Source organism: Antechinus flavipes, chromosome 6, assembly GCF_016432865.1.
Source record: "Antechinus flavipes isolate AdamAnt ecotype Samford, QLD, Australia chromosome 6, AdamAnt_v2, whole genome shotgun sequence".
Classification (NCBI taxonomy): domain Eukaryota; kingdom Metazoa; phylum Chordata; class Mammalia; order Dasyuromorphia; family Dasyuridae; genus Antechinus; species Antechinus flavipes.
In genome coordinates, this window is record NC_067403.1 from 81,725,941 (window position 1) to 81,744,872 (window position 18,932).

Here is an 18,932-nt window from a genome sequence, read left to right on the forward strand (position 1 = left end):
AGGGCACTTATATGTTATGTCCTTAGTCCTCATCTTCACTTATCTCCCAAGATCTTGAAGGTTTGGGATAATTATCAGGGACAGAAAAATTTCCTGGGACTACTCGCCATAAATTTCCAGAGCATTGTTCCATAAGAGTGATTTTAGTCCTGAGAAGGAGAGTGGTACATGTGTTTCTGGTTTATGCAGCTGGCATTCTATGCTACTAGTGGAGAATGGCAGAGGAAGGAATTATGGTATTCCATCTAAATTCAGACCATATGGCCATCTGCCAAGGTGATGGATCTGGAGAGTGAGAGCAAAGTCCAGAATTTTCCCCACACGCAAATCTGCTTCATTAGAATCCAGAAGTGATGCCTGGAGCCTTTGTCTTATGAGAACTTGGTCTCAAGTGTCTCCCCTTATGCCACACACAGAGAACAGGAGGACAGAAATCACATTACTGTTAACAAGAGTTGTTAATACTTCCCCAGATATTCCAAGGGGAATGAAGCTTTTCCTGATGCCCTCCCCACTAGTGTATATCTATCCAATTATTTTATATCTATTTTCTTTATAGTTAGCATTCCATATTAATTTTAAGATTTACTAACATATATTTGAGTCCCACAAAAACTCTATGAGATAGCTGCTTTTATTATCCCCATTTTACAGATGAGAAAACTGATACTGAGAGAAGTTAAATGATTTGCTTAGCATCTCCTACCTACTAAGTCTCTGAAGAAGAATTCCAATCAAAGTCTTTTTGACCCTAAGTCCGGTGGCTTTATCAACAGCTCCCTTGGGAAAGCATAGTAGAGAGAGAACTGCTCTTGAAGCCAAGAAGACCTCACTTCTAACCCATGCTGGCTTTATGACATGAGGCAAGTCAAGCCTTTCATTGTTTTTCCAGTGGTGTCAAACTCAAAGAGAAACCAATCCCTGCAGATTCCTCATAGGCTTATAAAATCACAAATTAACATTATCATTATTGCATTTTTTTTAGTTTGTTAAACATTTCCCACTTATATTTTAATCTGTTCTAGCAGTACTCTGGAGTAAGACCCTTTTATCATAAATTACTCTCCAACACCCTAAGTTTATAAACTATAAATTTCATTGATGCTGAGAGTTTCCTCAAGGGGAAGTTGAATCATAGGTCCATTTCCAGTTTCCTTTGTATTTTATAGATGTGCTTGTTTTCTCCTCATTAGAATGTAAGCCCCTTAAAGATCAAAATTGACTCACTCTATCTTCAGCCTAACAGTACCTATCACCTGGTAGGCACTTAATAAATGCTTGTTGATTGGATGAGGAAGGAAATTGATAGTAATGATGGAAGCTTCAATTTTTCTTTAGATTCTACTTATCTCAAAGAGCCAAGGATGCTTAGCCCATTGAGCTATAGTTTAATATAAGTCTCTATTACAGAAGGGAAAAAAAAATACACTGGAGAAAAAGAATAGAAAAGCCCTGATTGGCAACAGTATATGAATCAATTAACTTAAAGCAGCTTGAAGAATGGTTTCCATCGAGATAATGAACCAGTTATTAAATTAGGGAGCTACTCCCATTTTTACAAGTTATGAAATATCAAGAGAATACTATAAATTTTAATCAAAGTTTTTGATTTTGAACTCACAGGGTCTAGGTTTAAATTCTGGCTCTATTGTTTGTCTGTGTGACTTTGGGCAAATAATGTAACCTTGCAGTCTCTGTTTTCTCATCTGTCAATGAAAAAGTTATAGTACAAAACTTCTAAGGTCCTTTCTAAATCTAAATTCTTCATCATAAAACTATTTTAATGTAAATGAAAGCAATTCTAACAGGTAGATTAATTAAAATAAAAGGCAATGGCTCGTTTTTCTCTGGTTGGGAGAGACAGGAACTGTTGTGAGCTATCAGATGGAGGACCCTTTCCCCACCAGGCTGCCATATGTCCATGAACACTTGGTGGCATTTCTGTTTTTTCTACCTTTGTTATATTTAACCTTTTGGAGCTTGAGTAAATGCATCTGCCTTAATGGAAATACCCAAGTCACCATTGAGAACTGAAAATCTATCATAACCATTCAAGGACTCATTAACAATTCAATGAGTTAGGCAATCAATGAATATTTATCATGCACCTACGTGTGTCAGGTACAATGCTAAAAACCAGAAAGACAAAGAAAGAAAAAAAGATAATGACTGGCACTGAGAAGTTTGCAATATTATAAGGAAAGCAACACATAATAAGAAATTTAAATGGCAGAGGAAGTGTGATAAAGATCTGCAGCCAGGAGGCAAATGATGAGCTGACTGTACTGGGCACTCTCCACAAATGGAGCACTTGGGAGAAACTTTCTGATGCCCATACTCTACCTTCTCTAGTCAAAAGGAGAGAAGGGGTCCTAAGACAAAGAAGTACTAAAGAGGAGTGAGTGTCAGAGCTGAATACAACTGTTCTCCCAAAAACAGTGAGAGCAGCTGCTAGTTAAATTAAGGAGTCAGCCCTGATAAGGGAAGGAGCAACTCATCTATCAGCTATGCTTCACCCAGAAATGAACTTGATGAAGATTCCAGAGGAAAAAAGAGAAAATCTCCTAAACTGGGAAGTCATTTCCTCAGAAGGATTAGGGAGAGGATTCTTTGCTTTTGTTTTTTGTTGTTTTAGTAACCACTTTAAGTTTGAACCCACTATCCCTAGGGTCCACAAGGGGAGAGTATCTTCCAATGGAATATGTTGCTGTAATAAAGTACTTGCAACATTTTTTTGGTAAATATCCCTTTGTAAAAGCTAATTAAAACAAACAGAAAAGAAAGGATGAATGGAGATTGGGACAGAAATGAGGATAAGGCACAATGGTAAGGCTAGCATTTTCACTTGAATAGATTCCCCCCTTTCTCTTAGCAATTGTTTCTCATACTGTAGCTACCTTCCCTTGTTTCAGGGAAACAGACACAAAGGGAAAATTACTCAAGTAACCCAGACTCCTGACACTGCTCAGCCAGCAAGAGAGGTCTTCCCTAGCTTTTTTTCTTTCTCTTCTTCTAACATAACCAGCTTTATAGCCACAATAGGGAACATCAAACCAGAAGCCCATGCCCTTACTAACATTAATTTCTAAAGACACAGAGAAACCCACTACCTCTTCTTGGTATAATGGTTAAGAAAATAGGTGCTAAATGAGGCAAACACTGCTAGATAGGGTCACTGTATAGGTAGGCTTTGTTTAATTATTTTTCTTTGTTATGAGAGAGATTCAGTATATCAGGAAGTGTATGTGGCATAGAAAAAAAGAGAGAGACATCAATAGAACTTTCCAATAAAATAAAACAAATTGTCTAAGTATTCTGAATGTGCCTAGCCTTAATTATCTTTAAAATAAGTACAGCGATATATTCATTTCTTAATTACTCATGGTAACAACAGAAAAAACTTTTGAGTACAAGAAACTCATAGATAACTGAGAAACCCAATTTTCTCCAATGTCTTTATCTGTTTTCCTACTAAATCCTTTGCTAAATGCTGCAAAATATCCTGATTTGACTTTCATCTTCCCCTTCTCACCTTCCACAACTACAATATGGCCAAAGATAATCATTGCTGAGAGAAGAAAAGGGATAATATGAACCACAAACCAGATGTTCTGTTCCTAAATATCATAAACTAAGAATTCTGATTTATCTTCTAAAGAAACAATCAAATTACTTGTTGTAATAATTATAGTGATAAACTTTTTTCCAGGTTATTTTTCATTATTAAAGCTTTTTTATTTTCAAAACATATGCATAGATAATTTTCAACACTCACCCTTGCAAAACCTTGTGTTCCAAATTTTTCCCTCTCTTCCCCCACCCCTTCCCAGAGGGCAAGTAATCCAATATATGTTAAACATGTGCAATTCTTCTATACATATTTCCACAATTATCATGCTGCACAAGAAAAATCAGATCAAAAGGGAAAAAATGAGAAAAAAAGCAAGCAAACAAAAACAAAAAGAGTGAAAGTTCCATGTTGTGATCCACACTCAGTCCCCACAGTCCTGTCTCTAGGTGCAGATGGTTCTCTTCATAGTGATAAAATTTTACTAATGTTAGATGTTTAATGAAACAGGCAGATATCACCCTGTGATATCTTCTTTCTATATGAACATTCATCCCCACTGCACAAGACTGATACTCTTTATTGCCACTGAAAATTTCACTCCCTTCTTCCTTTTCCTACTGTAAACCCTAATCTGCTACCACTGGACACTTCTTCCCTACTATTAGCCAGCAGGCCCTCCTACCTGGCTCTGTTCAGGAGTAAGATCTCTAAGTTGTGAGATGTGGCCACTAGAAAGGAAAAAGAAAGGGAATAGTAGAAGAAAAGTTTTTCAGTCCCAATACATCTCTCACAAACTCCTTCTTGCCACTACAATCAGGGAAACAGGTCAATTGAGCTATGGGAATAATGTATGTCCCAGGAAAGCAGCCTATCTCCTTTTCTGAGGTTGCCTAATAACAATAGCTAAAAGTGGAAAGAGCATAGGTTTCTCAGTTGATGTTCCCTAGTTGGCCTTTATATTGTGGCTAGAGAGCTGATTATGTTGGAAGAGAAAAAGAAAAAAAGCTAGGGAACTTTTCTTCATGGCTGAACAGTGTGGAGTCTGGGTTACTTGAGTAGTTTTCCCTCTGTGTCTATGTCTCCCTGAAGCAAAAGGAAGGTAAATATAATATGAGAAGCAATTGCTAAGAAAAAGTAGGGAACCTATCCAAGTGAAAATGATAACCTTACCACTGTGCCTTATCCCTATTTCTATTCCAGTCTCTATTCATCTTTTCTAGCCCCCTCATGATCATTTTAAGATGGAAGCAAGTCAAGGAAAGATACAATCAAGAGGAAAGCAGGAAGCTAGGTCAAGAAGGAAAACCCCAACCCCAAAGATTTCCCCTTTTCACTCTTTATTCCCATAGCTATTCTACTATCTCCACTCTTTCAGAGAACTATGCCTCTCCTAGTTGCTGATATCATTTTACTACCCCTTTTCTTCTTCACCCCATCCAGACCACAGACTCTAGGGCAGTGGTCCTCAAACTTTTGTTCTTAATATCTTTATCCTATTAAAAATGATTGAGGATCTGTCCAAAGAGTTTTTGTTTATGTGGTTTATAGTTATAGATATTGATCACATTAAAAATAAAAACTAATTATAAATTTGTAGACTCTCTGAAAGGATTTCAGAAATTCCCAGGATGCTCTGGACCAGACTTTGAGAACCACTGCTCTAGGGCAAAATCACTGATGCCATTTGCTCAGAATGCACAGAGAGTTTAAAAATTAAAATCTTTATATCTTATTTAGAAGTACCTGATTATACATCTAGAATTGAAAAGGACCTTATAGGTTATTGAATCAAACTCTAATTTTATGTGAGAGGAAATACTGAAGCTTGAGGGAAATAAAGTGACTTGGTCAGGACCACACAGCCAATAATTCTATACCTTCACTATTTCTATAATTCATAGGGCCCTTGCAAGTTGCCTACACTCAATAAAAAACATTTGCTTAAGCATTAAGCTCCTTCTATGAAAAGAATCACTGTTCTAGTTGCTAAGGAAGATAAAGTCTGAATATAATGTAGCCCTTGCTCTCATGAGACTTAGAGTCTAGAAACAGAATATGAAACATATATAAATAACTATAATCCAAAATGTTGTATATACATATTTATTAATGAGGCAGAAACAAAGCCTTTAGGAAGCTTTAAGGTAAGGGACAGAAATGGTCAGCAAAATCTCCCCAGTAAAGCCAGAAATTGGTTTTAAATATGGGATAGGAATTCACAAGCAAAAACACAATGGGAAGACTTTCTAGGTAATAGGAATTGCTGTGTAACGAAAAGCATAGAAGGAGGCAAAAGCACAATATATAGAAGAGCAAGAAGTAGCATAACTTGATTAGAGCATGGAGAACAGTACATGAAGAGAGGGTATAAATAGAGAGAACATGGAGAGTAGGATGAGAGGAAGTGGCAGGCACTATCTGTTTAGGAACTTAAATACCAGGTCAAAAAAAAGTCTGAACTATATTTGGGGAGCCAGAGAAAAATGTCAAGATCTTTGAGTAGATGACTGCTATGATCAGATCTATACATAAAGAATATTAGTCTGGAATCAAAACAAAGGACAGATTGGAGAGGGAAGGAGCAGAGGAAGGAAGTTCTATTATGTGCCTATTTCAATAATCTAGGAAGAAAATAATGAAGATATGTGCTAGGATGATGGTCAGGATTAAAAAAGAGAGAATGTTCTCCCAAAATATTCTGGAGAATTTGAAACTGATAATATTTGGGGAACAAGGAGAGATGAGTCCAAGATAGTGCAAAGTTGCAATCAGAGAAGTCTGGTGGTACCCAAGAAAGAAAGAGTAAATTCAGAAGAAGGGGAGATGGAAGTAGGAATTAGATTGTGGATCTTAAGGTAATTTCTTTAGGTAGAAATTCACATACTCTGTGTCCTAACTCTGTGCATTTGCTATAGTCAGTCCCATGAAAGGGATGTACTTCTTCATTACCACCTTGTTTTCTTCATAGGCTCAACTCAGATGTGACTGCTTCATGAAGTCCCTCATTTCTTCCATTATTGCCCTTCTTGTTCCCCTCACTTTTCCTTGTGCTACACTTTTTGGTGTACATATTGCATCTTCCAAGAAGAATGTAAGATCCTTGAAGGCAAGAACTACTTTGTTTTGTTTTTGTTTTTGTATTCTTAGCATATAGCATGATGCCTGACACATACTAGGAGTTTAATAAATGCTTTATCAGATTGAATTGTAATGTCCTGTCGGTAGGGGGATGTTCAGTTCTAGAACTAAAATGGATGATCAAGAGTAGGAATACAACTTAAAGGGCCATCCTTCTGCACTGAGGTTATAATTAAAGATGTGAGACTAAATGAGGTTGCAAAGGAATATTTAGAGAGGTTAAAGAAGTTTCTTTGTTGCAGAACCTACTGCAGAACATATAATTCCCTTTGATGGCATCCCTCAAAGAACAAAAAAAGGAACTACAACAGGAGATGTAGGTGATCAAGGTGAGAAGCAGAGGCAGATTTCATGTTGGTAAGGAAAAAATAATTTGTGAGGAAGTAGAGGCATAAAATGTAGACATCTTTTTTTTTCTTGATAGTGGGGCTGAGGAGAGATATAAGGCAATAACTGGATGAAATAGCAAGAATAAGGGAAGTAAGGGACTGTTTCATTTTGCCTATGTCCCTCCAGCACCAAGCACAGTGCCTTAACAAATTCTTATCACTTGGTTGATTAAGGGAGTCCCCTAAACAAATCTGTAGCCAAATGTAAAAGAGCTAATAAATAAGACAGTAAAGAGTCTTTAAAGAAAAAAAGCATGACTGATGGAGCAAAGTCTAGAGTTAGTAGGACAAAGAGAGATCAAGAGCCAGAGAGACAGATACATAGTAAGGCTTCCTACTCTGAGAAAGAGGGAAGTAAAAGAAAGGAGATGCTAATGCTCAGAACATTGGCAGCTCAGAAATTCTGAGAGACAAAACAGAAAATGGGGAGGCTATCGCAGGTAGTCTTTGACCAAGGATAAATCACTGGTGTAAGACCTGTGAAATGTTATTTCCATTTATTTCCTAGTTTGGGGTTCCTATCACACTTACTATTACATACATAATCACATTTTTTCTCTGAATTTTGTAAATAAAAGCTCCATTTTCTATCTGGGATAGAAAATCACTTTACAAAGTGATTCTGCTGGCTTTATAATATATATGTTTACACATTTGTAAATATGTGTTTGTGAATTATATATGGTAAGATACTTACATATGCTTATATATATACATATACATATAACCTTTTAGTATTAGAGACAGCTCTCTCTCTCTACACACATGGACATATTTGTGTGTGTGTGTGTGTGTGTGTGTGTGTGTGTGTGTGAAGATAGACAGACAGATGAGACACAGAGACAGAGAGAGCAGACAGACACACACACAGAGAGATAGAGAGAAATACACACATACACACACTGAGAAACAGAGAGAGATAGACAGAGAGAGGAGGGAGGAAAGAGAGGGGGAGAGAAAGAGAAAAGGAAAGAGAAAGGGAGAGAGAGAGAAAGGGAAAAATGGAAAAAGGGAGAGAGAAAGGGAAGAAGGGAGAGAGAGAAGGAGAGAGAGAAAAAGGGAGAAAGGAAGGGAGGTAGAGAGAAAAGGAGCAAGGGAAGGAGAGAAGGGAAGGAAAGGGAGGGAAAGAGAGATGGAGAGAGAGTAAAAGAGTATAGTTTTAATGGGCCAAGGAGATCAATGGTAGATATTCTTAAACTTTGTCTTTCAAAGCTGCCTATGATATCAAGAGGTGACTTAACTAGAATCATGCAGTCTCTATCAGAGACAAGACTTGACTCCAGATCTTTCTGACTCAAGCTGGCCCATTATTCACTCTTCCATAGCTCTTTCTCATTTTTTTCAAATGCTAAATAAATCAATCTAAGACTCTAAGAAGAGCTAGGCAACTTTTGGATGATCACATAACCCAGAAATTGGCCAATGCAAGGACTTCAAGTCAGACTCTTAGTTCGGTCTCAACAAAGTGAGAACTTAAGAATGTTTATTGACTGACCTTCTTTCCATTCTAACAAATTGTCTTAGTTATATTCATATTTTCAAATAATCAATTTACAAACAAACCTCTAGCATACAACTAGTTCAAATTTGGGGAACTGCCTATGTACTAGACTCTCTTTTCTACCAAAAAAAAAAAATCAATAACTATTCATGATGTTGTTTGATACTCTGTAACTAAAGGTTATATTAAAGTATTACCAGACTTCATGAATTACTCATGAGCCCTGATTAAGTACAAGCAGATTCCAAGTGTTATAAGGTTGGGAATAGTGTCTTCAACCCAAATGCTCCCACATCAAAAAAATGCCAGCAATAATGACCTCAGGCTACTTCCATTACGAATTTGGTTCTTGCTTTATAAAAAGACTATGATACTTCCATGAGATAATGACCACGCCAAGTGTTCCCAGTGATTAAGCTAAGGCATTTACCTCATACCAAATGCCAAAAGGGGAAGCATGTGGCTAATCGTGGACTATCATACTGACCCAGGATCCTTTCTATAAGAAGAGAATGTATCCCATTCATCTCCAATGTCCAACAGGGGGAGCTGAGAAAAGCATCTCTGATGTTGTTTAGAAACCTTCTGTTAAATGCTTTTAGAGATTGTGTTCCCTGATTATTGATTGACCTATATTTTTTTGGCAACTACCATGCCCTAGAGGGGCCGATTTGACAGGGAGTTAAGGTCCACGGTCTAAAGTAAATTATGAAAAAGCCAAGATAAGCAGTCTGACTTCCTAAAAAGATTAATTTCTTCTGTTCTTTGGAATGTTTCAGGAGCTACATCATTGGCATTGTTTTTGAGCAAGAAAAGATTTGCCTCCAGATGATTGCCAGGGTAAACATCTAATCCCCTGGACAGTCCCATGCAAGACACTAAGATTGCTAAACCACATGAAGTAAACTTCGTAGATTAAAAGAGTGAGTTAATCTCAGTCCCCTGGGACTTTCTGGGAAGATGGGTATGGATGACAAGCAGGAAGGTTGAACAGACTTGAGACACGATCAGTTTACCTACCTCAGTCCTGCTAATCTAAAATGAATACAGTATTCTTAGCTATTTGCCCTCTGTAGTAATAGAATGCTGCCATGCACAAGCCAACAGCTGCTGTACCCCATCTTGAGACATGAATCCCAAACAGATGTTTTTAGCAAAGCAATAGTTCAAGAATCATGGGATTCCATAATTCCTAGTCATTAAAAGCACACATCTCCACCCTTTGCAAAGGTCAAACATTCAAAAGGAGTTGAGAGAAAAGGCAAATTTAGTTTATTTTTATTAAATCTTTTCTTCCCTCTAAGCATGTCTTAATACTGAATACCTTGATACTCTAGTGTATCATTGTTCAAGACCTTAGAGGCCATCTAAGAAATTGGGGTTCAAAAGCAAGGAGTTGGCCGGGAATAGGTAGGGGAATAGTAGGCCCTCTGATTTTTCAGATGATCACAAAGTTAAGGCTGGAAGGGACCTGAAAGCTCTAGCAGGACTCCCTCATTTATAGGTCAGGAAACAGAGAGAACCAGGGAAGTTAAGTAACTTCCTACACAGGAAATGAATGGCGGAGTTAATAAATGAACCTGGGTCTTCTGCCTCTGTTTCTCTGTCAAGGCAACTCAGTGACACAATGGATAAAGATCCAAGACCTGGAGGCAGAAAAATCTGAATTCAAATATAATCTTTGATACTTACCAACTGTGTCAGCCTGGCAAATCACTTACTTTCTGCCTCAGTTTCCTGAAAGATGAGGACTTATAATAGTACCTACCTCACAGGTTTGCTGTGAGATTCAAATGTGATGATAATATGGACATAGTACATAGCACAGAATCTGAGTACATGCAACAAAAATGCTTATTCTCTTCTCCCATCCTTTCTTTTCATTTCCCATGCCATCCTTCTACCCAAGAGCAGAATACAATTGATTCACATTTCTCAGCAATACAATTCATGTGCATGTCCTTTACTTCTTTTTTCTTCTATTAATTTATTGTTGTTTTCTGTTTTCACTCCACAATCATTTCTTCTTGAGTTTTTTCTTACCTCACCCCCTACTATCTGCTAAGCCCTTTCTTGCAACAGAAAATTTAAGCAAAGTCAACTAACACAGCAATCCCCTCTGACATTTTTTTTCACATTTGCACATTTTGCTTCTCTATGCCAGCTCATTTCATGAATCTCCCACAGAGATTCTATGTTCAACTAGAGAAGCTTTTCCCTGAGTCAATTAATACCTAATCATGTCAGTGGTTGCTAAAGTAGTTTCTTAGAGTTTCAATACTTTGCTGTTTTTTAAAGTATTTAAAAACCTTCCCTCTAGTAACAAACAGAAGAAGGAGATGCTTTACAGAAACCATTGATTTTCAGAATGATATATTTCTTTGGAATAAAAGTTATCCTGTATATAGTGTCCTTTAGAATAATAGATTTTTTAGGTGGAAAACAGCCTTAGAAATCATATAATTTATATTGCATTATTTTTATAGATGAGAAAAATGAGATTCAAAGAGACTAAGTGAGCCAGTCATGACTAGTTAGGATCCAGTTCTGTGGCTAGCCTGCTGTTTTTTTCTAATATTATTTATTAATACCTGAAATAGATGCTTCCAAGTATAGAATGTTAATAATAAGCAAGCAGTTTAATAAGCAAGACAACCTTCTGAGACAGGGAATTTTAATACACTGCAGATTGGAAAAAGTAATAGTGACATACTTCATTTAGAGGTTATCTGCTGGCAAAATAGCTTTTTTGCTCATCTTTCCTGAGCATTAATTACATGTCATCCAATTCTTTATATCAAGATATCATTTGCGGTGAGAAATAGTTCCTTCTTTTCCAAACAACCCAATCTAATTTTCTGGTTCTTGCACTATCGTGCTCACACCGAAGCCATTGCTTTCAGAAGAAAACTGTTCTAAGATTGATTCTAGCCCTACCTGAACTTCTCACATACCTGTGGAGGAGTCAACTGTGAAGAGAGAGGAGAAGTCTCCTGGAATGAGCTCATAGGCCACCACGCCATATATTCCAGCATCCCTGTCGGTAGCAACGACATTGAGAATCTCCGTGCCTGGCTGTGTGTGACCACTGATGCTCGTCACGTAGGAGGCCGGGTTAAAAACAGGTTGATTATCATTCACATCCTTCAGTTCCACTCGAACAAAAGCTTGAGCACTTAGTCCACCCTGTTGGATAAATGAGAAACTATTAAAAACACGCTCTGCTAAATGATGGATGGCAGGATAACCAGCAGACTGAAACCAGAATGGAATTCTTAAACCACACCGACAAAAAGTCTAAGTTACAGTACTTTTAACCTTAAGACACCAGTTCTTAGTGTTTTGTGTAACATCGTTGCTATTTATTAAAGCACCAAGCAGATTGTGTAGAGATCTCAAGTGATGCTGTTCCAACCCCTAATAGACTCCTCCAGTTCTGCTGCCTTTTTCTCTAAGGTTACCTTGAATATAGTCTAAATGTACTTTGTATCCAGCTATTCATGTCTATGCTGTCCCCTGTTCTCTGGGGAAGGAATTGTTTTTCTTTTTTATTTTTTTGGTATCATTTGATATATAGTATGGACTTAATGGATTTGGTATATAGTAAAGAATTATTAACTGTTTGCTGAATCATTGAAGTACACTTGATACTAGAGTATTATACCTTTAAATAGTCTAATATTAGAGAAAAATTATTATTTCTCTTTTTACATCTTTTTTTTTTTTTTGGATAGGCCTTTCTCCATTTCAGATCTCAAATTTTCTGCTTCTGCCTTTGCCCCCCCTCACTACCCCCCCTCTCTCACACATACACAAGTGCGGGCACGCGCGTACACACACACACACACACACACACACACACACACACACATTCCTCTCAATGGTCCTAATAGATTTTAGAACAGCAAGTGATCTTAAGTCCATCAACTCTAATCACCTCTTTTCTTTTCTTTTCTTTTTCTTTTTTTTTTTTTTTTGGTTTAAGGAATATGACAGTTATTCATTTTCACTATCATAAAAATTAACTACTTCATTTTTTTAAATGATGCAGTTAAGATCCAAGAGAAATTAAATGACTAACTCGCCATCCTTCTTATTGTTCTTTTTAAACTTAGTATCAAAAATAGGATCTGAATTCAGATCTTTCTGCTGTTGATGCCCTGTCTTCCATTCCCCTCTAATTTTTGTTGTCCAGAATCTTCTGCTGTAATATTCAGTTCCTTCTGTCACCACCTGGTCAGGCCTATTCTCCATAGATTATTATTCAGGCTCCAAATCTTGCCCTCTTTTCTTTCTTCATCAAAATTCAATCATCCTAAATCTAATTCCCTCGGGGTCTAAATGTCTTTCTGCTAATAGGATAAATTATTTCAAGATAGGGTGTTAATGATTGCTAAGAGCCCAATGTTAGGGTCCTGATTGATTAGCCATCCTTGGCAACATCATAATCACCATCAGACATCAAGTGACCTTCTAGCTATTTGGGGGAGGGAAAAGGGCAGGAGAATAGTTTACTCCTTCCCTACTCTGCTCCAATCTATACAAAATGGAGTCCTCTTGAGGTATGTAAAAGGATTGAACCAGTAGCTTTTTGCTGTTATCAAGGAAAGAGCCTTTTGTTTCAAAACTATCTGATTCCTTAAAAGGAATGTAGAGGAAGAGGAAAGGGAGGAAACCCTCTGTACAGAGCTGGGAATGACAAAGATGTAATGTTGCTTCCAACTTTTAAGGAGATGCTAAGGAGAAAGAGTAGAGACTCTAGGTGCAGAAGCAAGACCAAAGAAATGGAAGGAGCCTGAATACAAATCAAGCTTTTAAAGTCTTATTCTCTTCATTTCTTAATTCTTTCCTCGCAAGCAGAGCAGAAAGTAATACAGGTGCTTATCTGAGCAGAGAAGAACCAAGACAATTTTCCCAAATTTCTAATGGTTTAGGTGTTGAAAGTCATCCAGGGATGAGCTGGTATGGTGGAAAGAATAGTGTTTTGGGATTCTGCATCCAAATTCAGTCTCTGTCACTTACTGTATTGTGACTGGGACAAATTACTTAGTCTCAGTGAGCCTCAGTTTCCTCATTTGTAAAGTAACAGAGTAGAACCAGACAACTTCTGAAGGTAAAATAGATTGCCTGGATTTAGGACAGGCAATATAACTGTATCCTCTTTAGAGAAATGTATATCTATGTCATGATGATTACTATCAATTGTTATATTCTCAAATGATAGACACCATTTGTGATTGATTTCTTACATATGTTTAACTAAACTTACTAGATATTTCCCCATAGTCTATGTATTTGCTAATAGTAAATATCTTTCTTCATTCCTCACTTGAGAAAATTTGTTTTAGTGAAATTACTTCTGACCATCAAGCATCATATAATATCCAATACCATAAAAGTTTTAATGGAAAGATGCAGGCACAAAATTTTAAAGAGAAGCTATTTTTAAAGTTCTTCTGGAGAAACAAAAATAGTGACTATATATTTTAAACATGTGACTTCATGTCTTATCCCAGGAGAATAAATCTATGAAGGAAGTTCAAGCACTAGTGTACACATGTACCCTAGTGCAAAAAATTTTTAGGGATAAAAAGTTCCTTTAATATTCTGTCCCAAGTCTCTATTCACTATGACTTGGTGATCTCATCAACTCTCATTCAATTATCATATGTAGGCAGATGATTCTATATTTCTATATCAAACTCTAATGCCTCTCTCTTGAGTTTCAGTTATTCCTATGTCTTAGACAATTTGAACTGAATGTCCCATAGGCATCTCAATGTCAACATGTTCAACACAGAAAACTCTCCTCTCTTCCAAAAGTTCTTATTATTGTTGAGGATAGCACCATCTTCCTACTCTCATTACATATCCCATCAGTTGTCAGATCTTATTGTTTCTATCACAACAATACCTTTCATATACACCTCCCTTTTCTCCACTTATATAGCCACAAACCTAGTTCAGACCCTTGATGCTTTGTTTTGATCTTAGTCATTTGTCTTCTCACTGATTTCCCTGCTTCAAATATTTCTCTATTCAAAACTATCTTCCTTTCAGCTGCTTTCACTTGATCTATCCATTCCCACTAGGTTTCTTCCCATGTCTCCCCTCCCTTTTGCGGCTAAATTCTTTGAGTTTACAACAGATATTTCCATCTACAATGGGTGTCTTCAATTCCTTTTCTCTCATTTTATTACTTCAGAAGTCTGTCATCTAATCTCATCAACCCTCAACCACTCACTCTAACATTACTAAAGATCTCTTAGTTGCCAAATCAAATGAGCTTTTCTCAGTCCTCATCCTTTTTGATCTCTTGACTAAAACTTGATACTATCAATCACCTTTTCCTTGATATCATCATCTCTCTAAATTTCAGTGACACTATTCTCTGCTGGTTCTCCTTCTATCTGATTCTTCCTTCTCTGTCTCCTTTGCTAGATTTTCATCCAAGTCACATTTGCCAAAAATGAGTGCCCCCCAATGCTCTGTTCTGTGCCTTCTTTTCTCTATTTGTAGTCTTTCAATTAGTGATCTCATTTAAAAACAAATGTAAAAAATTGTTTTATATATAACTGGGAAAAATAAAAATATTAAACAAATAATCTATTGGTGATCTCATCATATCATATTATTTCAATTATCATCTCTGTGCAAATGACTCTCAGAACAACTTGTGCAGTTTTACCATCTTTTCCAACTTCCAATCTCATATCTCCATTGGCTTATTGAACATCTCAAACTGGATGTTCCGCAAACATCATAAACTCAACATGCCCAGAACTGAATTCATTATCGTTGGCCCCAAATCCTTCCTGTTTCCAACTTTCCTATTACTGTCAAGGGTACCACCATCTTATAATCACTCAGGCTCATAGTCTAGCTGCTATTTTTGACCCCTCTCTCTTACCTCCCATATACAATCAACTGTCATTCTATTGTTTCTACCTTCACAACAGATACACACACACACACACACACTTCCTCTTATCCTCTGGTGCTGCAATGACCCTAATGCATTGAACTGTTGCAATAATAATAAATCTCTCATCTCAAGCCTCTTCTCATTCCAGTACATCATCCAGTCAGTTATCAAACTGATCTTCCCAAAGCATAGGCCAGAGGCAGCTAGGTGCCACAGGGAATAGAGTGCTGAGCCTTAACTCGAAGAAGTTTCATCTTCCTGAAGCATTTACTAGCCTGAGAAAGTCACTTAGTTTCTAACAGCCTCAGTTTCCTCATCTGCAAAACGCAGAAAATTATAAACCACTCCAGTAACATTGCCAAGAAAGCCTTAAATAGGGTCATGAATAGTTAGTCATGAGAACAACAACTGAATCACAACAAAGTACAGACCTCACCATCTCAATTCCACATTCAATAAAAACTCCAGTGGCTCTCTAGGTCTTACCACAGTGTTTAGCACACAGTAGGTTCTTAATAAATGCTAGTTGACTTAGCATTTAAAACTCTTCAAAATCTTGCTCTTCTCTTTCAATGTTTTACATTTTAGTCCTCTCCACACACTTCACTATCTGGTTTCAGTGGTCCACATGTCGTTATCCCCATGACAACCCTCAGTGCTTTTGTACCAGTTGTCTCTCATTCAGGATCTCTCCCTTCTTAAGTTTTTTGGCTTCCTTCACAACTCAATTTACCACTTTCTGCAAGAAACCTTTGTTGGTCTGTTATTTAGCCACGTGACCTTATTTAGGGTTTTCATAACAAAGCTACTGCAGTGGTTTGCCATTGTCTCTTCAAGTTCATTTTACAGATATGGAAATTGAGGAAAACAGGATTAAGTGACCTGCTCAAGGTCACACAGCTAGTCAGTGTCCGACATCAGCTAGATGAGATTTCCTGATTCTAGGCCTGGTACTCTATCCAATGGGCCTAGCATTCCAGCAAAAGACCTTAGCTGTTCCTAGCTCTCCAAGCTGCTAATGCCTTCCCTTCTTAAATTCTCCACTTTGATCTACTCTGTGTAATTTATATGTACCTAGTTACATACATGTTGTCTCCCCCACTAGAATTTGAGTTCTTTGAAGGCAAGGATGTCATTTCACATTTCATTGTATCCCACCTTTTAGCACAGTCCCTGGCACATTATAAGCATTTAATATTGTTCGCTGACAGACTGATGGGAGACCATTCACTCACGTCACACAGAATAATGAATTACCTATCAAGCTTAAAAGTAGGGCCAATTCTAGTCTTTCAGTCCACTGGGGGGACTGTTAAATATATTTTTGCTTTTTATGCAGTAAATATTCTCTCTGGTGGCCTGGAAAAGTTAATGAGACTTCTTAAAAATGCCAAACTTGTCTCTTGAAAAACTATGGAAGAATCTTCTTTCTACACTATGTGGCCCTTCTCATTAATTACCTTCCCCAACTCCAAATCAAGAGAAACAAGAAACAATTGCTGACACACGGAAACAAAAGAAAAGAGTACATTATGTAAGAATAGCTGCTTTCAAAGGTGCTGAGGATGGGTACCAGGAAGTAGCCACACTGTCAGTAGATGGCATCTTCTCTTGTCCCATTTCCCATTCCACATCCCCCACCAGCTCACTCACTGATTGTATTTTCCCCTTCTTTTAGGAACAGTGTATGTGGTTACATTAAAGCACAGTTTTCCATTTCTAGCTAATGCATTTTGGCACTTTGCTTTGATCATGCTAGGCTACAACAGCCAGCATTTTTAAACTGAGTCATTCCTCTTCCTATTTTTTTTTTTAACCTAAGGGAGTAGAGAGAGGAGGAGGGAATAATAACCTTGGCAGGAAGAGTAAAGAAGGTGATTGGCATGTTTGTATGTATAAGATATATGTGGGGAGTAGCGAGGGGGAGGCAGAATGTGGATGAACAGATGTCTGACTCTACCAGGGTTGGGAGGAGAATGACTCTTGCCCTGGGGGTGCTCAGTGTATCACAGTTTGAGAAAGGTTGCTAAAACTCCTCTGCAAACAGCCACACTTTTCAGCTTCCCAGAGCAATGAAGTTCAAGGACAAAGCTGATTACAGAGTGTAGAATCTCAGACAGAAGTGGCTGATGGGGTGATGGCTGCAGTTGCAGTCATCAGCACTCCTGGCAATCCCTTTTTCCCCTATTCTGGAAGATCAGAAATTCAATAGAAGTAGGGAAGTCATCTCCACCACTGCAACCAAAAGGTTATCAATGTAGTGGATGAAAAAAAGAGGAAATAATCTCAGGTTGTTTTGGAAAATGAAATTTTATTTGACTCCTAAGATTAAAATATGTTATAGAACTTCCCCCTTAAAGTTGCTTTTCTTCCTTCTGAATTCCCTCCCTCTTGTCTACTCTGTTATTCCTATCCTTTCTTCTTTTTCTCCTCCAAGAGGATGAATGGAAAGAAAGGATAGTCCAATTCACTCTCGATAGGCTGGAGAAAGGCACATGAGAGGAACAGGGAAGACAATACCTTAAAAGGCTAAAGTCTGTGTATAGAGCACCTGTTGATGCTTCTCTAATGCCTAATCACAGACTTTGATTTTTAGATTAAGTGCACTGCCTTCTGCTACACACAATTCAAGTATATTTGTACAAAACCTAATGATAGATGCTGGGGAAGATCCAAAGTTTGGTTGAGACACAGGTCCCGCCCTCATGGAATGCACAATATAGTAGGAAGTGACATAAAGACAAATACCTGTGCTTAAAAACGTCACACTTGTGACATCCTCTTTCATTGATGAAGCCCCACAAAAGCTACCTGAGGTTCAGTTCTGTACACTGACATAACTTGAAAGCATTGTTCACAAGTTCCATGCAATTAACTTTTAGGTATCAGGCAGAAGACCTGATAGTTTAAAGTAATAGATGCTATATGCACACCTATATATGTATAGCTTATTGACATGTTTGACATCTCTGCTATACAGCTATCAATATCTTCTGGTATCATTACACTGTTCTTAATGGCTCTGTCCCCACTGAACATCACTCTCTATTGGCTATGTATTTGGCCATTTAATTGTGTCTCCTCTGTTTCCCCAAAGGGTGTCTCATCTTTGTTACTATCCACGTTACATTCTCCCTTAGGTGTCTCCGCTCGCCACTGAATTCTTTCTTCAACAATCTTGTGATCTCTGCTAGGAAATGCTTCCTACCATTAGCTTCCTGGCCTTCATCTCAGCTCCATTCCAGTAAGGGTATGGTGAACTATTAAATTTCTCCTTACTAGATCTGGTCACTAGGCCAAGTTATATAAACAACAAGGCATTTCATTTTGAAATTAGGAGGAGGTCATTGGGAGCTTTTTTAGTAAGCCATTTTTATGCAGTAGCAGGGTCAGAAATTAGATTGCAGA

The 18,932-nt window shown here is 37.6% G+C and overlaps 1 protein-coding gene across 1 annotated transcript in view; it reads right to left on the reverse strand.

Annotated features, from left to right (window-relative positions):
• The window catches only part of DCHS2 (dachsous cadherin-related 2), a 329,685-nt gene that overhangs the window by 129,402 nt on the left and 181,351 nt on the right, over nucleotides 1-18,932 (reverse strand). Inside the window, exon 3 of the mRNA XM_051963913.1 lies at nucleotides 11,554-11,785. Within this exon, the coding sequence (XP_051819873.1) occupies nucleotides 11,554-11,785 (232 nt within the window). The remainder of the gene's footprint in view (nucleotides 1-11,553; nucleotides 11,786-18,932) is intronic.